The 19,365-nt window shown below is 46.3% G+C and overlaps 5 protein-coding genes and 1 non-coding gene across 6 annotated transcripts; 3 read left to right on the top strand and 3 right to left on the bottom strand.

The window, feature by feature from the left end:
- Positions 1–5,126: 5,126 nt before the first annotated feature.
- Positions 5,127–6,084, top strand: F4817DRAFT_326031 (uncharacterized protein). Its single transcript, XM_049301842.1, has one exon. The coding sequence runs from the start codon at positions 5,640–5,642 to the stop codon at positions 5,970–5,972; it is 333 nt and encodes a 110-aa protein (XP_049162606.1). The 5' UTR covers positions 5,127–5,639; the 3' UTR covers positions 5,973–6,084.
- A 3,006-nt stretch (positions 6,085–9,090) lies between these two features.
- On the top strand, positions 9,091–10,867 carry F4817DRAFT_212112 (dioxygenase). Its single transcript, XM_049298702.1, has 3 exons — positions 9,091–9,497; positions 9,564–10,045; positions 10,125–10,867. Exons 1-3 carry the CDS (start codon positions 9,264–9,266, stop codon positions 10,393–10,395), a joined length of 987 nt encoding a protein of 328 aa, XP_049162605.1. The 5' UTR covers positions 9,091–9,263; the 3' UTR covers positions 10,396–10,867.
- Positions 10,460–11,961, bottom strand: F4817DRAFT_212108 (coiled-coil domain-containing protein-domain-containing protein). The gene is made up of 2 exons (XM_049298701.1): positions 11,580–11,961; positions 10,460–11,487 (listed from the first exon to the last, which is right to left on the bottom strand). The coding sequence occupies exons 1-2, from the start codon at positions 11,806–11,808 to the stop codon at positions 10,871–10,873; spliced, it is 846 nt and encodes a 281-aa protein (XP_049162604.1). The 5' UTR covers positions 11,809–11,961; the 3' UTR covers positions 10,460–10,870.
- A 150-nt stretch (positions 11,962–12,111) lies between these two features.
- Positions 12,112–12,182, top strand: F4817DRAFT_t26. The gene has a single exon. It is a non-coding gene; the product is annotated as a tRNA-Gly (tRNA).
- Positions 12,183–12,265: 83 nt separating this feature from the next.
- Positions 12,266–16,651, bottom strand: F4817DRAFT_326027 (uncharacterized protein). The gene is made up of 6 exons (XM_049301841.1): positions 15,160–16,651; positions 15,089–15,103; positions 14,555–15,037; positions 14,201–14,498; positions 14,032–14,151; positions 12,266–13,858 (listed from the first exon to the last, which is right to left on the bottom strand). The coding sequence occupies exons 1-6, from the start codon at positions 16,426–16,428 to the stop codon at positions 12,561–12,563; spliced, it is 3,483 nt and encodes a 1,160-aa protein (XP_049162603.1). The 5' UTR covers positions 16,429–16,651; the 3' UTR covers positions 12,266–12,560.
- Positions 16,652–17,160: 509 nt separating this feature from the next.
- F4817DRAFT_326024 (carbohydrate esterase family 3 protein) lies at positions 17,161–18,787 on the bottom strand. The gene is made up of 2 exons (XM_049301840.1): positions 18,629–18,787; positions 17,161–18,568 (listed from the first exon to the last, which is right to left on the bottom strand). The coding sequence occupies exons 1-2, from the start codon at positions 18,747–18,749 to the stop codon at positions 17,418–17,420; spliced, it is 1,272 nt and encodes a 423-aa protein (XP_049162602.1). The 5' UTR covers positions 18,750–18,787; the 3' UTR covers positions 17,161–17,417.
- Positions 18,788–19,365: the final 578 nt, after the last annotated feature.

The following is a 19,365-nucleotide window of genomic DNA, read 5'->3' as shown; positions in this document are numbered from 1 at the left end:
TATTTGATAGCCACTAATTTTAGATACGCACAGGTTACTAAAATGTATAGCAATATCAATAATTTTAGGATGTTTTTAAGCTAGTTGCTAGAAAGTTAGCCATGTTTATGTAGTCTTCAAGAAGTCTAGACAGAAACCCAGCAACAAATATGTGGCATATAAAACAACAAAACACCTCGACTCCCACGTACGACCATAGGATCTGGAAAATTCGGGATCCCGTCCGCTCTCCCCGTAGACAAGCTAGATACCGCCGGATTAGTAGTTGGGTCGGTGACGACCAGCGAATACCTGGTGTTGTACGTTTTGTATTTTTATACTAAGTCTCATTAATTACCCCTTTTCATTTTTATCAAGACTTTTTACAGTGATGTATATTATTTTTCGTCTACTTAACATGGTGTTGCTTATATCATCACTACTATTTCAGAAACAGTAACTACAGTCCCCTATCTTCAGTAGGTATGTTAAGCCTAAGGAATCATGATAAGTATAGGTAGGTAGGTAGCTATTACAGGTTCAGCTAGGGACACCAGTGCATTCCGTTAGATAGTCAGCTTCTCATGTAGCGATATCGTTCCTTAAATCAACCAATGTAAACTTGGTGAAACTTAAGAAGCTTGGAAGTATGCACACTAAAACGATCACTTTGAAGTACTTGTGTAATCTTGCCACTATTTCCCGCCCGGCTTTTTTTCGAGCACAAATATTATTATCTAGGTAGTGCTTGAACTCTACCGCATCTTAGACAGTTGTATCTAAAGTAAGCCCAGTAAGTATCACGTAAACTATCTTCTCCCCCATTACTAGCAGTAAAAATGTCACCGGACGATACTCCGAGTAACAGCAGATACGAATCTCTACCTACTCTCAGTTTCGATGACAGTCCTCGAAGTTCGTTGCAGCATGGTCCTTGGGCGACGGATCCAACTCCTATACATATAAATTGTACCATCGTCGAACCAGGTCCCGAGTCGAAGAGAGTCGCGCTTACCGTGCCTAGCCTTGATATTCCACATATCTCTAACGCATACCAACAACCAGACGTGGCTACCGCGACAGCAAGTAATACTTCATCGCATTCATCCACAAATACGAACATATCTACCAATACGAGTCTCTCTAAAGTATATAGGAGGAAATAGTTCAGGCTCCCGAGTGCTGGCCGGTCATGTCACTAATTATATGACGGCTTTATTATCCAAACAGCGAGTCATGAGAGTTCTGGTGGTGGATATAACCCGAGTTTTAATTCAACTGCGCAAGAATCTCTTTCTGTTGATGATTGTTATTTAGATGGCATGCGCGGTAGTACCGTCGTCACTTTGCAACCGCCAATCTGCTCAAGTATGGCATGGAACACCCGGAAATAACGGAGTATAAGATTGAATGGTCCGTCCAGAGATATAGAAACTCTCGCGGTGGAGAACGGCACCATGTCTTTGGGAGTATTCGATGAACTTCCGCTTAACTATGTCGAATCCATCACCGGCAATGAGAATGTGAGATGTCTCTTAAAATTCACTACTGCGTCTAACCAGGAAAACACACAGCAGAACAGCATTTTCACCATAAATCCAACCGATTATAACCGTATTGGAGCCTATCTCGCTGGGATTTTCTCGTCCTCTGACAAGCAGGACTTTGGTAGGGGTTTAATGAATTTTCTTAGTATTGAAGAGACTGTGTACGCAATATCACGGAGAGCATGACATACGCGATTGAGGACGGTCACAACGCCACTTAGATCGCCGGCGATGCCATTACATTTGAACAATTCATCAGCGTAAGCTGGCCATGGATCATACTGCCGTTAGTATGTAGAAGTTCTGATGGGGCTGATACTGCTAGTTCTTACTTTACAGATTACTAAAAGAGGAGATACGGCGTCTTGGAAATCATCTAGCCTCGTCCCTTTCCCAATCCAGAATAAAGGCTGGGAGGACGGAGACCTATCGGATTTGTCAATTAAGGGAATTGAGAGTATTTCACGACACATGAGAGGAACCCTACAATCTAATATGGAGGCTACAATGTTTATTGGGGCTGATGAAGGACGAGGTTAATGTATTTCAAGAGCCTTTTAACTTCTTCATCAAGGGTTAAAAGAATTTCTCTGAAGTTGTTCTTGTAGCTATATTGGCCAATCCTATTATAGCATGTGCTATTAAGCAAGGGGTCCCGCCCATTTTCAAGGTTAACCCTTGTTACTTCGAATTGAAAAAAAAAAAAGAGTTCCCAAGCAACCACAAAAACAAGTCGTGATAAGGCAGACTCATAGAGAAATAATCAGGTTTGAACTGACCTAGATGACGTTAATAAATACGATTTTAAACATTATACTAACTATGAATATGGCATCGTCGAGTTATGCCAACCTAAAGTACGAGTTTTGAGAGTCGCAAAATACCCAGGCATATTCTAGTCTCTCAGGTGGTAATGAATCCCTAGATCCTCTATGAAATCCGCCTAAAGGCATTAATTCCAGCTGACGGGTGCTGCTCCTGCTAAGCACAACTCTAGGACTTATGGGGTACCTTAGGTAACAATGCTCTTTATAACCTACATATATATCCAGGAGATAAATTTCGTCCGTCCCTCATATAAGGCTTGACCCCAATACACCTAATTTTATATAGACCTCGACTACCTACTTCATAACTGTCATTAAAACTAAACGTCCCCTATTATGCTACTGGCAGATGTCAGTTGGATACTGACAAATCATTATTTTCCTATATCAATACTTGCATCTCGATGGCCTGCATGTAAATCCGGCACGACGTATCTTTGACAGGCTATGGTTTCATTATAACCCCTCTTGTATCCCTTTCATCAACATTTAGAGCATGGGGAGGTTGAAGTGTAAAAACCTACGGTACGACACAGGTTCACACTGAGGTGAATTTGATAAGAATCGCCATAATGTTCGCTTAAAGGGCGGTGGCAATTAATAATATCTTGGTTTGGTTGTTCATACATATTTGGTCTTCTCGTGAGTTTGTGCTTCAGCTTCTAGGTTCCCTTTTCCCTCGGCGACCTTAACATACATACAGAAATAGCCGCAATATCAACCGTCTTTGATCTAGCCCCTATTTCCGTAACGGTACTCCTAAGACATTCGTATGAGAACAACAGCGATGAAGATAGGAGAACACAGAAATGTGCACCTTACAATTGGCTAGGTAGGTACTTTTCTCGATTTTTTCCTAATGCAAAGTCTCTTTCAGGGAACACCCCTACACTATTCTAATTTGATAGCGAACTGATGCCTCAGCTGAAAGGCACAATGGTGCTGTCTATCAGCCGAGAAGAGTCTCAATCGACATCAAGTCGAGCCTCATGGGGAACAAGAGAGCCACACCATCCCACGCAACTGCGAGCCTCGGCGATTACCCTGGCAACCTTTTATAATGATAGACGAAATTATCATAAGGTCGACTCTAATTTCCTAGGCGAGTCACGAGCCGCCTCGCCGCTGTGTAGTTAGTGCGACTCAACCGTGGTGTGATGCGGCTGAATAGGCCCCCTATAAGCCGAGGTAGCCAAAATAGCGTTGTCTATAAAGATTCGTCTTTCCCGTTCAACTGGTTGTTTACTTGGGGTAAACGGAATCTAGGTTACTATCATCTATCTATTTAATACTTCCACAGAATACCCCTATTTTATTACTTGCTTCAACAAGAATCTCAACAATCTTCAGGGTCTACTTAGGTAAGTATTACTTGAAGAAATAATAACTATCACTTTGTTCAACAGTATACGTATTCCAGGTATATATTCGAATTCGAGTAACTACTAACTTAGATATCTCGATAAATAGGTCATGTTATCGATTCATTTACGATGTTTCTAATCTATACTACGCGTAACAGCGGTTCTTGGGGATGCGATCATAATAACCATATTACCTCCTTGGAAATTGTCAATTGATAGATTTGGCGACACATTTATTGTTGTTTTGGCTTAGGCTCGGTGAGTATAGGCATCGCATAGTCATCATATACTCACCGAACTCAACGTCGCATGCCAAGCATAAGCTAATTATTATTCAGGTCGCTACCTATGTATTCGTATATTCACCGAAATATTTCATCGGGCGAAATGTATTTACTTCGCCTCGAACTAAACCAATTTGCCTGGACTAGAGTTGTTGTCCCTTTTTACATTTGATACCTCAGAAAAATACATTTATTAGTAATTGCTGACTGCTGCGTGTCACCTATAGACGTACAGCCCCAAAAACGACACTAATAAATGGAAGTATTCAAGATGCAAACAATTCTGCCCAAGGCAATCCATATTGAACAGTTGTAATTCTACAACTGTAAAATGAAAAATCACAGCGTCGAATACTGTTGCGTTTAAGAGCAGGAATACAATTGTACTCTGTTAAACACTCGGATACCGCCGAATCGAGCGTTCGAATAATGGCGCAGCTCATATATCAGGGCATTTGGTCTCTTTTGTCCTTGTGGCTCAGTCCAGTCACTCGACGGGTTTACATCACAACTTGAATAACTTGGTATTTGCTGTTGATGAAGGGCTATACCCAGAGAAGAACCGAAGCAAATCAAATTCAACCCCCAATGCATAGCCCATTGGTCATAATCTCACGTGAGGTCAATGATGTATTCTTTAACTTGTCAGTATACCGGGCTGCTGTTTCTGTTTGGCTATCATTACTACAGATCAATCAACTATAACATTGAATTATACTCCTCCATGGTTGACGCCCGCGCCTATCCGCCCCGTGCTGAAGATGACACCGAACTAGATGCCTCGCTATAGGCTAGGTAAGTACCGCAAGCTAACTCATGACCTACAATGTAATTTACTTTACCGGAAAATTATTATGACGACGCTTGCCCTTGGTCGCTTTACTGCGCGGAGGCGAAGCTTGTACGCCCACGACCCGCTTGGACAGCAACGGGAAGCAAAACTATAGACTCACCAAGGCGTGAAGCCGTTTCTCAGACGAACTATTCACAGGTGTCACCAAGGACAGCGGTTGAAAGGTCGGTAAGTTCAAATTCCAGGTGTTGTCCTAACAGATATGCTAACCCCCAACAGTATCATTATCTTCGAGTTTATACACCATGACTGAGTATAGGTCCACTTTGGCCTGGATGATATTGTAAAGAATCGTATATAAAAGGCCTCAGGCCCTCGCAGGAAGGAATTTCATTTCATACTACCAGCCCACTACATTTCAGAGTCAACACTTCATATAAGTCTCTCTCGCCATTTCAAGATTCTTTACAGTTTCCATCTAATCGCCCATCACTCAACATGCCTACTTCTCCCAGCACCAGTACCAAGTTTTGGTACTGTTGCTCTTGTGGCTTCGGCCCGATGACTGTCGCGAATACCCCTTCCTGCATTCAATGCCATCGCCACCCGCATTGTGCCAACTGCACAGTGACAGTCGGCAGTTAAGGTAGACCATCGGTCTCGCGTATCTTCGAATCAAAGGACTTTCTTCGAGAAGGGCCTCATCAAATACATAGGCTTCTTCTTGATGGCCAAGCAATAAGTCTTTGGATCTTAGATCTTAGCAACGAGTATCGACTAGGTATTATTACTCTTTACGCATCCTTCGACAAAACATATATGCACGATACGAGTCATTATTCGACATGTTTCAGTTCATTTGTTCTTTCGGCTATTCGGTTTTCGACTTTAGACTTAGACCTAGATTTCACATTCGGCCCAGGCCCGGATTAGACATGCCTACGCGAATATACCCTGGATGGTGTACACGGTTGAGTTTGGCAGCAGTTTTGTGCTTTTTCTTTTCCTTGGATATAGAGAATGGGAATACACGGAGAAAAGCAACTCAGGAGGATAGAGCAGGGGAAAAGGGGAAAAAGGAAAGGGGGAAAAGGACGAAAACCAACAAAAGGCTTTTTTTTTTGGAGCGCTGGTTTCTACTGACATTCGTCGTTCCTCTACTTATCTATACCCCCTGATCACCCTCTCGCATGGATTGGCTATTGTGCTTAGGATTTTGTCATAGAATTACTTAGAAGCATTTTCTCATTTTACACATTACATTAGATAGTTTATAGATCGGTTGGTCCTCATTGCTCTCTTGACCCGCGCTTGTCCTTTACACCGCCATAGGCATTTCTTGTGCGAACTTTGAAGTAATTACAGACAAACAATGTCGTTTAATTTGTGAACATAGGAAATAGGCTGCCTCTGACTACCCAGGTACATATTTACATTTTGCCACTCAATTGCTCGCCGCAATAATCTCGTCGTAGGTACTACATTTCATTCTACGGTTGTTGACTCACAATTGAAAGTGTCGAGTGACCAAACATCGGTGAATTTGGCATTGGGGATTGGTTAGGTTCTTCCACTAGGCGTAATAAGTTATTAGACTTACAGTAGATATAGATGCATCGGAGAGTAATTACCAATAATATCTTAGTATTGCTGGCCCCTCTAGTTGCTACCTATCACCAATAAAATGCATGCAATTCCTACCGACTCTCGATGCTAACGGGGGCAGTACACATTGTTTCTTTTTACTTCTCTAATAATCATTTAGCGTGTGTACATACGCAGGTTAATAGGTAGGTATGAAACGAGGTCGTTATGGTGGCGGTGGCAAAGCTGTTTAAGCATCTCACGTCATAATCTTCAATACTAGCACTGATTTCGCACCTGCAATGCTGGTGTTAATATCCTGTGCCGTATGTTTCAATGTGCAAACTTATAGAAAAATGACTTGACATATCTGCCTTATTACTTACCGGTGGCCTATCAACCATCTCAACAGTAGTAATTGGGCCATTTACGGTTCGTGTCATAGATACGACGTATATTGCAATCTATAAGTTACACAGGCGTTCATTTAAATGAACACCTTTGGCCAGTGACATGTCATCCTGCGATCTGCCGTACCTAGAGATCGCCCACTTGTGGGTGTACGAGTTGCACGAGGGATAAGCTCGAAGATCTTCTAGAACCTATCTAGGGGTCTCAATACTCAGCACGGCCACGTGGGAAACATGCTACTACGTACACACCATCTTTTCGGTAGGGCCAGCTAAAGCTGCAATTGGTCACAATATAATCCCGTGAGAGCTTTTGCATGTACGGGCAGCATATATCAGTGAGCATGTGCTCTGGCCGGCCTCCGAAGTAACATAACCAGACGTCGGTGAACGGGCGAGGCTCACTATGGTCGGAAAACGTAGAATCAATGACCAATTAATTTCCCGTGGCGCTTTCCAAGCCCCCAAGGCTTGCGGTTTGGTTCATTGGGCATCAATAGTTCAGCATCGCCACTTTTGTCCTTTATTTGTTGAAAAGACCTTTATACAGTCATCCCGTTGCTGTATATGCTAGAGGGCATCATTGCCGGTATCTACGTCACACCTGAGTGATATATGTCCACAAGAATCTAGGCTAGATTGTCTCGGTAATGTTGCTCTTAAAAGGGCGGAGTACTGTGTCAGCATACCGTTCGCTCAATTCTATTTGGAAATACCGAAAAGCTCTGGAACCCTGCTGAAATATCCTAGACTGCGCTTTATTCTTCCATATTGTCCTCTCCTTTTCTTGTTTTTCTTGCCCAAACGACGCCCCGTTGATACACAATATAGAACCTCCAAGCCCACTAGGTCTGGGAGCTGAAAATGGCGTTTGATTTGTTGCTCGGCGGTCTTAACAAGCAGTGGCTTTATTAGATTAATCCGATAGGCCAATTATTTAGTGAAACAATTAATTATCAACTAGGCTGTGTTCTGTAACAAGGCAATCATGGGAACGAAATGTAGGTAAAATAAGTATACAGAGCTTTTTCGTGATTATAAATCTTACACCGTTGGTAGTGCAAGAATAGGGGCTTTATCTACCTTCTATGAGAATCTCCACTATGGCTTTCGTCTAAGCCTACTAACATACTTTTCCTGGTGAAGCGTATTGTGCTACCCTAAACCTCTTAGCACGGATGATGATATGACACATCTTATAATTGTTACGCTTTACTCTCGTCTGTCGTAGCCAGCTGCACGAGTGACGCTGGCCAAGATAGCACTAATAGAGGCGTGGCCTTTTTCTTTAAGCTACACTTCCGAACTTATGTCAAACTGTGACGGAAGCGTGCTTCATGGTTGTAGGTCCACAGTGTGATGCTCGAATCTAGGTGGAAGAGCTGAAATATATTGTGTAACTAGTAGTTATTGTTCAAACGTTACATTAATGAAGCCGTGACTAGGTAACCCTTTCCACAGATACTTTGAACCTTTCCTCTGAGATATCGCGCCTACTACATACCTTGGGCCTTGAGATTCTATTAGGGGTCATATATTCATACAGCAACGTTTTCTCAGCTTCCTATATCTTCGACTAGACGAATCCGTCTAATTCATTCTCCTGCACCCTATTATAAGATGAAGCTGATCATCAAGGAGGCTTCTATGGCAATTTTACTCGTCACCAACCTCGGTAAATGCCTATGTTAACTGGAAGTCCTAGAACCTCGACGGATTCTAAAACAATACTATATTTCCTTATACAGTCTTAATCGACAGAAGCTCAAAACTCAAGCTACGAATTGTCATTATCGTCAAAGTTGAGAAGATAGTATAGGGGCTACATTAAGATGGAATCAACAGATTAACTTGAAGCTCAAGTAGTCAATTTCGTACAAGATTAGTGGAGGACCATTTATTGCAAATATCTGGGGATTGATTGGCGTACTTTTTTCTAAGCATTTATCGCGAAGTCTCCGCACTCTCCTCCTTTGCCCCTCTCTCCATCCCTGTCTCACTACCCCACGTTTAGGCATGTAGATGTGACGATATTCCCTAGTTTCGACGGGGTACTTCTTATTATCGGCACCTACAGGCAGGTTAAATTATATTTTGGTCAACGCCGTGTAACGCTGCTCTCGGTCTAATGTAGGTAGGTAGGCGTCACGGTTGGCGAGTTTCAATGGAGGTATATCACCAACGTGTAATCCTCCGGGCCCTCGCATCAATGACTAGTACCATATCGTTCGTTATTCAGGGTTAAACTTCTCCCACAAGTACGCTTCCCCATACACTAGAGACCCGACTATCAACTGCCGGACATGGCACATGGAGGACATAGAGGATGACAGAGAATTACATAAGGTCTGAGTGACCCATTTGAGTGTCCTCGACCTTTAGGCTTTGATTATATCATCCCATTGATTTCCTAGCTATCCTTCTCTCTATTGATGTCTGTCGCTGTTTAGTTCGTATCTCTATATAATTGTCATAATGGCTGCCCCTGTAACTATACCAAAGCTTCTAGACTTGACGATTGACAACATCACGCCGAATACGATTCGGATTAACTCGCAATGCCAAAATCCGCGCCTACGATATTTGATGTCGCGGCTGGTGACGCATCTGCACGACTTCGCTCGAGAGACGCGGCTTAGCACAGACGAGTGGATGGAAGCGCTCAACTTTCTCGTGGGCTGTGGACAGATTAGTAGCGATGTGCGCCATGTAAGTGTGCTTTGGTTTTAGAAGAGGTAGACTGGTAGCAGGGAGACTAATGGTGTGCCGACTTAGGAATTCATCCTGCTCTCAGATATCCTGGGTCTCTCCTTGTTAGTCGACAGTATCAACCACCCAAAGCCGCCGTCGTCAACCGAGGGCTCCGTCCTAGGACCCTTCCATACGCATGATGCACCGACGTTGCCTAATGGGTCGAACATGGCGTCGGACCCCGAGGGAGAACCGCTACTGTGTATCTGCACCGTAAAAGACACGGCAGGAAGGCCCGTGGCAGACGTCAAGATTGACATCTGGGAGACAGATAGCAGCGGCCACTATGACGTGCAGCACTCCAATCGCGGAGAGCCCAGCGAACGATGCGTTATGGTGAGCGACAGCGAGGGTCGCTTCTGGTTTAAGGGGATCAAGCCCGTGAGCTACCCCATCCCGCACGATGGTCCCGTGGGGAAACTCCTGGAGAGACTGGGCAGACATTGCTGGAGGCCCGCGCATTTACATTTCATGTTCGAAAAGGAGGGATGGGATCATTTAATTACGTGAGTCAAATACTTCTCCTACCATCGTGAAAAGTGGAGGGGGAAAAAGGGGGAAAAAACTAACAAATCTCACAACTAGGGCCCTCTATGCGCGCGGTGATCCATACGAGACATCAGACGCAGTATTCGGCGTGAAGCAAAGTCTAGTAGTAGATTTCGAGAAGGCCGACGCAGCAACGGCGAAAGAATACGACTTCAAGGAAGGGGGTTTATTGTTGAAACATGACTTTGTATTAACAACGAAAGAGGAAACCGAAAGACTGAGGGACGAGAACGCAGTAAAGGCCCTCGCGCAGCTTGGATTGCAGTTGAAGCTTGTCGATCATCTGCCTGTACCTGAGTTAGACTAGATATATCAGGTAGCTAGATAGTGCTGCATCGATGTTTATTCAGAATCTTTGATCCTTATAAGACGACTCTTGGCCTATTGCTTTGTCCCTCCGCCTAAACGCTAAAGCTCGACTTGGAACCAGATAGTCAAGGCAGTTTAGCCCCTAGCTATAATTACACGAAGATTAATACCCTTACCCCTCGCATCATTCCCTAACCGATGTTATTTGAGGTGGTATAGGCCGGCTTCCTCCACGGTACCACTAATACAGCTCGAACCCGATGGTTCTAGACTATTGATCCCATGTTAGGGAATAAGGAGGTTTGCCATACCTAGCTCGTCCATATGTGCCATAATTCTATAAAGCTGTGAAAGCGGCTAGCTTAGACCCCTTATACCTTATTATCTTTTTTACCCCGTAGAACAGGTGTCGTGGCATGCCGCATCTCATCCCAGCCGTATCCGTAATCTGTACGATGAGAACCAGCCACTATTCAGAAATCCTGAATTCCAGTCTCCCCCTCAAGCCTCTTCTCCCCTAACTTCCCGTCACCACCCCCCTGATCCTCGACCAAATCACTCGCCCAATCAGGATCCTCATCATCGAACCACGCCTCCTCCTGCTCACGGCGCTCAAGCACGTCAAACTCATCATTCTCATCCACAGTGCTATAGTCAAAATCCTCATCTCGTCCCAGCACGAACCGGCGCCTTAGAAAGTCATCCCAACGCCCGCGCCCTTCCTCCTTAGTCTCCGGCCGCCGGGGTAACCCCTTCAGCTTCGTTTCAGCACCGTCGCCACTAACACTAGCACCACTGCCATCGTCGCCGAGACCGTCACCTCCGTTAGCATACTCCCGAATAAACGGATCGGTATCCTCCGCCGCCGGTTTCGGGAGCCAAGACGGTCGCCCTGCTGTTGAAGGTTCCGTGGGAAGACTACTTTCCTGGGAGGAAGAAGCTATGGATGAGGCAGTAATTTGCGCCAGCTTAGCCTCGCCGCGCAAAAGGTCTACTTCCAATACCCGCGAATACCCCTTCTCGCGCCCCTCTTTCTCGCGCTCAGCCGGCGATTGGAAGTGCCGTATGAGCGCGTCATATAGTATAGGGTCTATCTGAAGTCAGTTACATGCAGTGAATATCTCCCGAGAACCTAAACAAACAAAACAAGGCGAGAAGAGTAAGAAAACACGAAACCCATACCAGCGAGCTCATGCTCCAGCGAATTAAAATACCCCGGATTCCGGTCGAGGTACTCGCGCCGCCGGTTCTGTACCCTGATCTGCGCCGCGCGCGCGGGCGATCTGGGCGGCCGCGGCTGGGGCTTGATGTACGGCGCAGCGGGCGACGAAGCCGAGGACACTGGGGGCGACGGCGGTGCCGCCGGGGGCATGGGGGAGGCGGCGTTTGGGAAGTTAGGGCTGATGCTCATAGTTTTGTTTTTATTTTTTTTATTCCCTAGCTTCGGTGATATCGACTGAATGGTATGTCCTTCTGGAAAATTTAAGAAACTTCAGATTTACGTGAAACTGGAATGTGTTCTCGCCACGCTGGGCTTCGTGTATATGTGTAAGGAGTCCCGATGAGAGTAAGTTCTGATTATCTGATTGGGAGATGGTTGATTCTGGACCCCACTTTTATATCTAGCGTTGACAAATAGAATGAGGCTATATATATGTTGAATAGGCGTGCAGTTATCACAAGCCAATCACTCTTGAGAGTCTCAGGCACCAAGGCATCAGTGGTTTAGTGGTAAAATCCATCGTTGCCATCGATGGGCCCCGCGTTCGATTCGCGGCTGATGCATTTCTTTTTCTATTTTTCTTGTCCCCTTTCATAGGAAAGGTCAATATTTTTATATTTTTATTTGATCTCAATTGTTAAGTTGTGTAGACCCAAATTGAGCGTATGATTAGTATAAAGTTTGGCTACACGGCCTTATAACTACAATTCATAATGATACTCACCGTATCCACGAAGTACGCAGTTGGCTAGTATACAGATGATCATCATCCTCCAAATCTAACCAATATATTATAATTTTATCCATGAGCCGGAATTTTACTAGGGTATAAGATATCATATAATTTTCCCAACTTAACCCACTTTGCCACTCATTCGTAAACATACTATATAAGCGGCATACTTGTGCTCATATTTAAACTTCACATCCCATCTCATCATTCATCCATACGCGTACCGCCCCTTCTCCAAGTCCTCACTCAACCTCCTTCCACGGCTACGATCAAGACTAGGCCGTGCCCACGGAGCCCCCGTCGCATGACCGTTTCCATCCGCGTCGCCGAAGCTAACCTTTCGCGGAGCGCCGGATCCGTACCGTCCCGATACGGGCGACAATCTCGCTGCAGCGTAGTATCCGTAGTCATCGCTACGCTCGCGACTATGTCTCGGCCTCGTCCTTGCAGACAGTCCATCCGTCTGTATTTCTCTACCCAGTCCACCACGCTCGCGGTGCGATAGCGATATCGAACTTATCGGCGGGACATATATCTCCTGTTCCGGGACCACGTCCTCATCGCATTTCTCCTCTCCTATTGAAAGCCGCCTCTTCTTCTTGCCTAGCCACTTCTTTCCCGCGCCGAAGATATCCCTCGCCGCGTCCGTGATATCCGTGACCGTGAACGCCATGGCAATTAGCGGCACGCTGACGCCTAGGCCGATCCCAAACATGTACTTACTCACGTACGGGATTGTCAGCAGGGTGCCTTCTTGCCACTCTTGGAGGTTGATGGCGAAGAATCCGGCGATGAAACTCATGGGCAGGAAGATGATGGTGACGATCGTAAATACCATAATAGTCTGCCCCTGCTTCGCCGCGATGACCGCCTGATCACCCGCAAACCTGGCCTCGAGCGCGTTCGAGTGCTTCTGCTTGAGGTCAAGCAGGTCGGTAAGGTTGTCGTAGAGCGAGGCGGCCTGCTGGTCCATACGCCAGATATCTTTCTGCCGTACCTCGAGGCCCCGCAGCTGTTCCCGGCTGCGCTTGCGGATCTCAGCGACGGCGGTGTCGGTGGCGCGGCGGTTAGGACCCTCGGAGCGCAACTCCTCCGTTACCTGGTCCTCGAAGTCGGCGAGCGCGGCTACCTGCGAGTCCAGGATCACGGCGATGATGCTCAGCTCGTCGCGGATGTCCTTGATTTCAGCCAACAGCGATGTCTCGACGCCGATATCGAGCAGCGCGTCCGGGAACTGGTCTGCACTGTTCCCTTCGTACGGATCCGGCGTCCCGAACGAAGACAGACGAGCCGGTCGGCCAATGCTACGCTGACGTCGATGGTATTGAAGCCACCGTGCCGATTGTGCCGAAGCCCGATTAAAGCGACTAAACAGCTGGCTTTCCCGATCCGTGACGACACCGATAGAGTTCTCAAACATGTCCAAAAACTGAAAGTCCTGATCGTCGAGCCGGTGCCGGTCAAATGTTCCGGAACAACGACTAGTTATAAGCATTGCCAAATCATCTGGTATATGTTAGTGCCTAGCAAACATTTAAGAAGTATACCTTAAAAGTAGAATATGTTGATTGTATAGGAAATACAAGGGAAGGGCATAGTAACATACTATGGGCAGTTTGTTAGCCTCTATTCTAGAAATAAAACCAGAGGGGTTTAAGGAGTGAAATTGTATACGTACCACACAGATCCAATTGGCGGTCGAGTCTTAGCATTCGTTTCCTCTATAATCCCATCCAAAACATTTAAAGGATCTTGCTTAGGTTGATCCCAGCGTTGAGGAAAGCACGTAATGATAAGATCTAAGATGAATAAGTCATAATCCCAACTAGTATTCCAGACGCGGCTTACCCTTTCCGATAACCCAGAGCCACAGCTGGTCAACCATGAATACCTTTGGCTCTAACAAGTACCTTTTACAATACCGATAAACTACTTGATCCGTGTCTCTCGCTGACGTGTCGATGCCGTGGTAAAAGAACTGGTCGAGGGTTCGCCGCGGGTGGAGAGGCGGGTTGTTGTGTAGATACGCGTTTATGATGAGTGAATCTCGGGAGGTGTCGACGAGCCGTCGCCTTTCATGGGCATTTTTGATAGCATTGCTCATTTTCTGCCGCCGCTCATCTGTCTCGTAATGTAGGAATGGCATCTTCGCAAATTAGTTTTGTTGCCTACCGTTTTGTCAACATAAAATGAGGTGCTTACGAATAAGACGATCTTCCCGTTCGAGGGGGCAAAACCTGGTGTGCCCCAGGTGAGTGGAACCTGGGACTTGTTACTCAAGTTACTCGTGGTGCTATCTTGTCGATGTGATGGATTACCCGGGGCTCCTTTAGCCCGCTTATGCTTCTTAGGATGCCGCTCCATGATCTGCTCAGACTTGCTTTTCTTTTTAGAAGGCGCGTCGTCCTCAAAATAGTCATTTTGCTTAGGGCTTGAGTCTCCGCCGCTCTGACTCGACCTCGTACTAACCTCCGACGGTTCCTCGGATAAGGGGGCAAGGGTTGACTTATCCTCCCTTCTATCTTGGAAACCAGCACGATGCGCGGTAATACGATGCGAGTTCGTCCTCATAAAGTGGGCGTGTGGAAGTTCCCCGCGATGCTCTTGGTCGAAGCATTTCTCCAGCGCTTTAAACGCTTCAATATCCCGATGTCCTGCCTCGATGAAGGACTTGGCAAGAAGTGTCTACTAGAGCGTGAGCCGATTAAAATTCTACATGAGGGAGAAATCAAGTACCTCAACCCAATCAATCTATAGTATCGTGTTAGTCCTATCTGTCATAACGGGGAGACTCGATTAGATTATACATTATTCGCAGGAAGATGGATCCATCTAAAATCTGGCTTATACTTGATATTCTTGGTCAACGTAGGAATCTTCGGTTTGTCGTTCTCGGAATCCCATCCGTATAAGAGATCAAATACGGAATATTTAGATACGAGTTGTTTCTTTTCGAATTGGCCAAAGTCTACGACAGTGGCCTCGAAAGCTTGGCATGCCCGACGCGCGATAGGAGATAGGCGGTCGGCAGCTCGCGCAGGCGAGAGCAGCTGAACAATCTCGGGGTGGTTCTTCTCAGCGGCACAGAGCATGGCTGTCCGGTTGAAGCTATCCTTAATAGATATGTCGACATCCGGCCGAGTTAATAACAGCCGCACAATCTCCTCAAAGCCGTTAAAAGCAGCCCAGTGCAAAGGCGTCATCCCATTGGAGAGCTCAGCGTTTATATCGGCATTAGCTTCTAAGAGCAAGGTAACAACAGGTGCATACCCGCTCTGCGCAGCGTTATGGAGGGGCGTCCAACCGCCGTCACTAACAGCACGAGGAGTAGCTCCATAATTAAGGAGTAGCTTAACCATATCCTGGTGCTGCTCCTTGTGGTGGCTTTCGGCAGCAAGATGTAAGGCAGTTCGCCCACGGTTGTTCGTAGCCGCGATGTCGGCGCCCATTTCCAACAAGATATGAGCAAGTTCAACATTGCTATTAGTTGCAGCCCACAATAGCGGCGTTCGACCAATCTGATCCTTCACCTCGAGGTTCGCCCCATTATTCAGGAGTAGCTTCAAGGTGTCAATTGTCCATTTTTCCTTCCCTGGCTTTTCCGAAGCTAGGAATAATAAGGGACTTCGCCCTTCCTTGTCTTGTGCTTCGACATTCGCACGCCCTTCTAATAGAGTCTCGACTACCTTGTTGAACCCCTTCAAGCAGGCGCTAAATAGAGCGGTCTGCGCATTGCGATTACGCCCATTTGGGTCGGCATTGTGCTTCAGCAACTCAGCCACTATATCCGCATGTCCTCCTTCGGCAGCTTTCACCAGGGCAGGAACCTCATTCTCTCGTTTAGGGTTTACCTCGGCGCCGTGGTCGAGTAAAAGCTGGATGATGGAGAGCTTGCCGCGAGCTGCAGCTTTCTGAAGGGATTGGCGAAGCGCGTCTTGATCGTTACTAGATGTCCAAGGAGGGTCTTCGGCCAAGATATCGCGGAGCCTGGCTTCGTTGGCTTGAGCTGCAGCGGCAATAAGTCTCAACTGTCGTGGATCGGGTTGGCTGCTTGCTACGCTGGCTTGACTAGCCATAACACAAGAGTCGGCGTGGGTAGGGGAAGACGGGGGTGGAACTATCGCAAACGAATCGCCATTACTTATCGAATATTAATTAGCAAATATCTATAATCCTAGAAGATTAATTCGTTCCCCGACATCACATGTCTTCTCTCATAACTATGACTTAATGCAATGAGGCTAAAGACACCAACAACAACAACGCATCACGATAATAAGCGGGTGTCGCACGAATTTGCGGAGGTTACAATTCGCGATCCACGTCTATGTATGGCGCGCGTAGGTAATTCGCATTGACCTCCGAGCCAAGAGTTGGGCAGGGTTGGGCTGCAGCTTCTGTCTTATCCGGACTTAACCAAGCCGGGAGAAACGCTAGAACCTGGGACTAGGTAGCCTGGCACCTGGAAACTTCCCACACCTCCCACTAGTGTACCTAAGCTCAACCTTAATAAAAAAAGCTCCTACCAATTTCACCGACTGGACGGTAACTTTCGGCGGCCCGGATATAGAATATTCGCTAAACTAAAATCCCAAAACTCAAAACTCAATTCGGTGGCACAGTACCCAATCCATCGCAGTCTCAGCTATTATTAGAGTCCACACCACGCGACGGTATGTACATACGTTAGGTACATACATGCCTATCCGGATACATACTCGATCGACATATCGAGCCGTATTTCGCTCTTGTTTGTTCCATAGAAAACATCGATCCAACTTGCATGCAGTAAGAAGTTAGATTCATAGCTCACATCAAACGTATCGGAATTAATAGCGAGTTGCACGAACATACTTATCTACACTATACGACTCCACGGCATAAGTAATAGAGAAACAGTGACAATTAAAATCTTGGCCTTCTTAGGCATGATTAATAGATACATAGTCTACATGGTATTTGGTGTATGATAACAGTGAGGAGGCCGTTACTTCGTATGGGCAAGACCAATAATAAAAAAATGCCCAGTTGTGTTCAAGAACTAAGAACCCGCTTTATCAGCTAACTAGAACAGCATCTTCGGGTGCCGCCGTAATTTGGTGCTCTTGGGCTTCTTTTCCTTCTCCTTTGGCTTGTCCTTCTCGTTCTTCATCTTTGCAAGTTCGGCCAGCATCCTCTCGATTTCCTTCTGCTCGGCAGTTGCCGTCGCATTGTCCATCTTCTTCTTCCGCTCTACCCATTTCTTGTAGTCTTCGTCCTTCCGCTCCTCGTCGCCGTCGTCAAGAATTCCCTGGACAGGCACGGGCGGTTGTAAGAAGCCCCTGGCATCAGCCTCTACAATAGCCTCGTACATCTTGGTAGCCATCATTTCGTAACCGGCAGTGCCGGGGTGCATGCCGTCAGAAGCCAGATTTCCATCCTGGATTCCGTCAGGACCTTGCAGTTCCGCGAGGACTACCGGTAGCTCCTGCTGCTTGTAAATCTTGGCCAGCCTCCGGATCTGCGGGTTGACCTTCCAGACTTCCTCTCTACCGTTGAATCGCTTGTCCCAAGTAGGTAGGATGGTGCACATGATAATAGTGGATCTCGGCGAAGCTTCGAGAAGGTAGCGGACTAGGGCGTCATACCGCTTGTAGAAGTTATCAATATCAACATGTTGGAAACAGTCGTTGGATCCAGCGTTGACAAGGAAAAGGTTAGGCATCGATTTGGGAACGGCCTTCTTAGCATTTCCATGGATAGTCGCAGTAACAACACCGGGATAAGCTTCGATATCGTTATCAGTCATGTTTCCGAGACGTTGAGTACCGACGTAGTTAACCTTGTTGCCGATGGCTGTGAGCCTCTCACGGAGAGGTCGGCGGAAACCGTTGTTATCGATTCCCTCCTCGGGACTGTCACCACGAGTGGTTGACGCACCAAGCGCCATGATACGAAGCGGTACTCCATTGGCAAGTGGTAATTCGTAACCAGGTCGGGCATACGGTTTTGTTCTTATGGTAGTACTGGTAGCACCGCTTGACAGTTCGCTCGGGAAGGGAGTAAGAGATGAAGAAGTTGAAGAAGTATTGTGGGGCGCGTTGGTCGAAGGATACGATATTTGAACGGTACCGTTACCAGTTACATAGCTAACACCAGCTTTGAAGTTGTCCCCTATGCTATCTAATTTATGTCCCCATTCGTTGTCAACGCTGACACTACCAGAAAAAAGCAAGACTACGAATTCGGTTAGTCGCAAGATATGCATGACTCGAGCTTCATCAAAAGAATACAAACCTATTAAAAATAATGGCAAGCCTAGGAATAATAGCGAGCGTCTCCGTGACAGAATCATCGCGACGTATCGACTCGAAGCAAGCTGTCGAGGGAAAGAATACTGATCTGTAATCCACCCCATTGAGTCCTTTGTGGTTGCGCGCGCGCAACAGATCAACCGCCGTCAAGAAGCGAAAGAGGAAAAAAGACAATGCAGCTGTCCACTATGCTACCCCACAATGCGATTAGCACGTTGTAATGGACGCGTAAGCTCCGTCTCGATAAAGATTAAAAAAAGGAGAGCAAGGGGTGAGAAAATAAAAAGCGTGAGCTAAATGAAGGAATGAATAAGAATAAGCGAGAGAAGACAGCTATTGCGATATCATACAGATACGCGACCAAAGCCCATCGAGACGGAATTAAGAAAGGTTGGCGGACTTCTTTAGGGGGGTTGTGGCGAACAGGAGGGAAGAAAAGCGTCAAACAGAAATTGGAAGACGGGTCTCCTATTTTTATCTAGTTGTCTATGTAGACATGCAACATAATGCCGTCTTTTCCGTCGTTTTGCCAAGAAGAATGCCAAGAACCTTCGTGTCCCAAAGCTAAGATCGTCATTTTTGAAATGCCAAGACGATAGAACGTTGTTTGGAGGGATGGATGGCGATAGAGTCTTCTTTTTTTTTTAGCCTCTCTTTGGTCAGTTATGTTCCTAGATGCTGGTTGGGTCTTTCGTGTATAGCACGTATCAGATAGAAGTG

This window comes from Daldinia loculata (assembly GCF_022478755.1).
Source record: "Daldinia loculata strain CBS 113971 unplaced genomic scaffold F4817scaffold_5, whole genome shotgun sequence".
In the NCBI taxonomy this organism is placed as follows: Eukaryota; Fungi; Ascomycota; class Sordariomycetes; order Xylariales; family Hypoxylaceae; genus Daldinia; species Daldinia loculata.
This window is presented reverse-complemented; position numbering and strand designations above follow the sequence as displayed.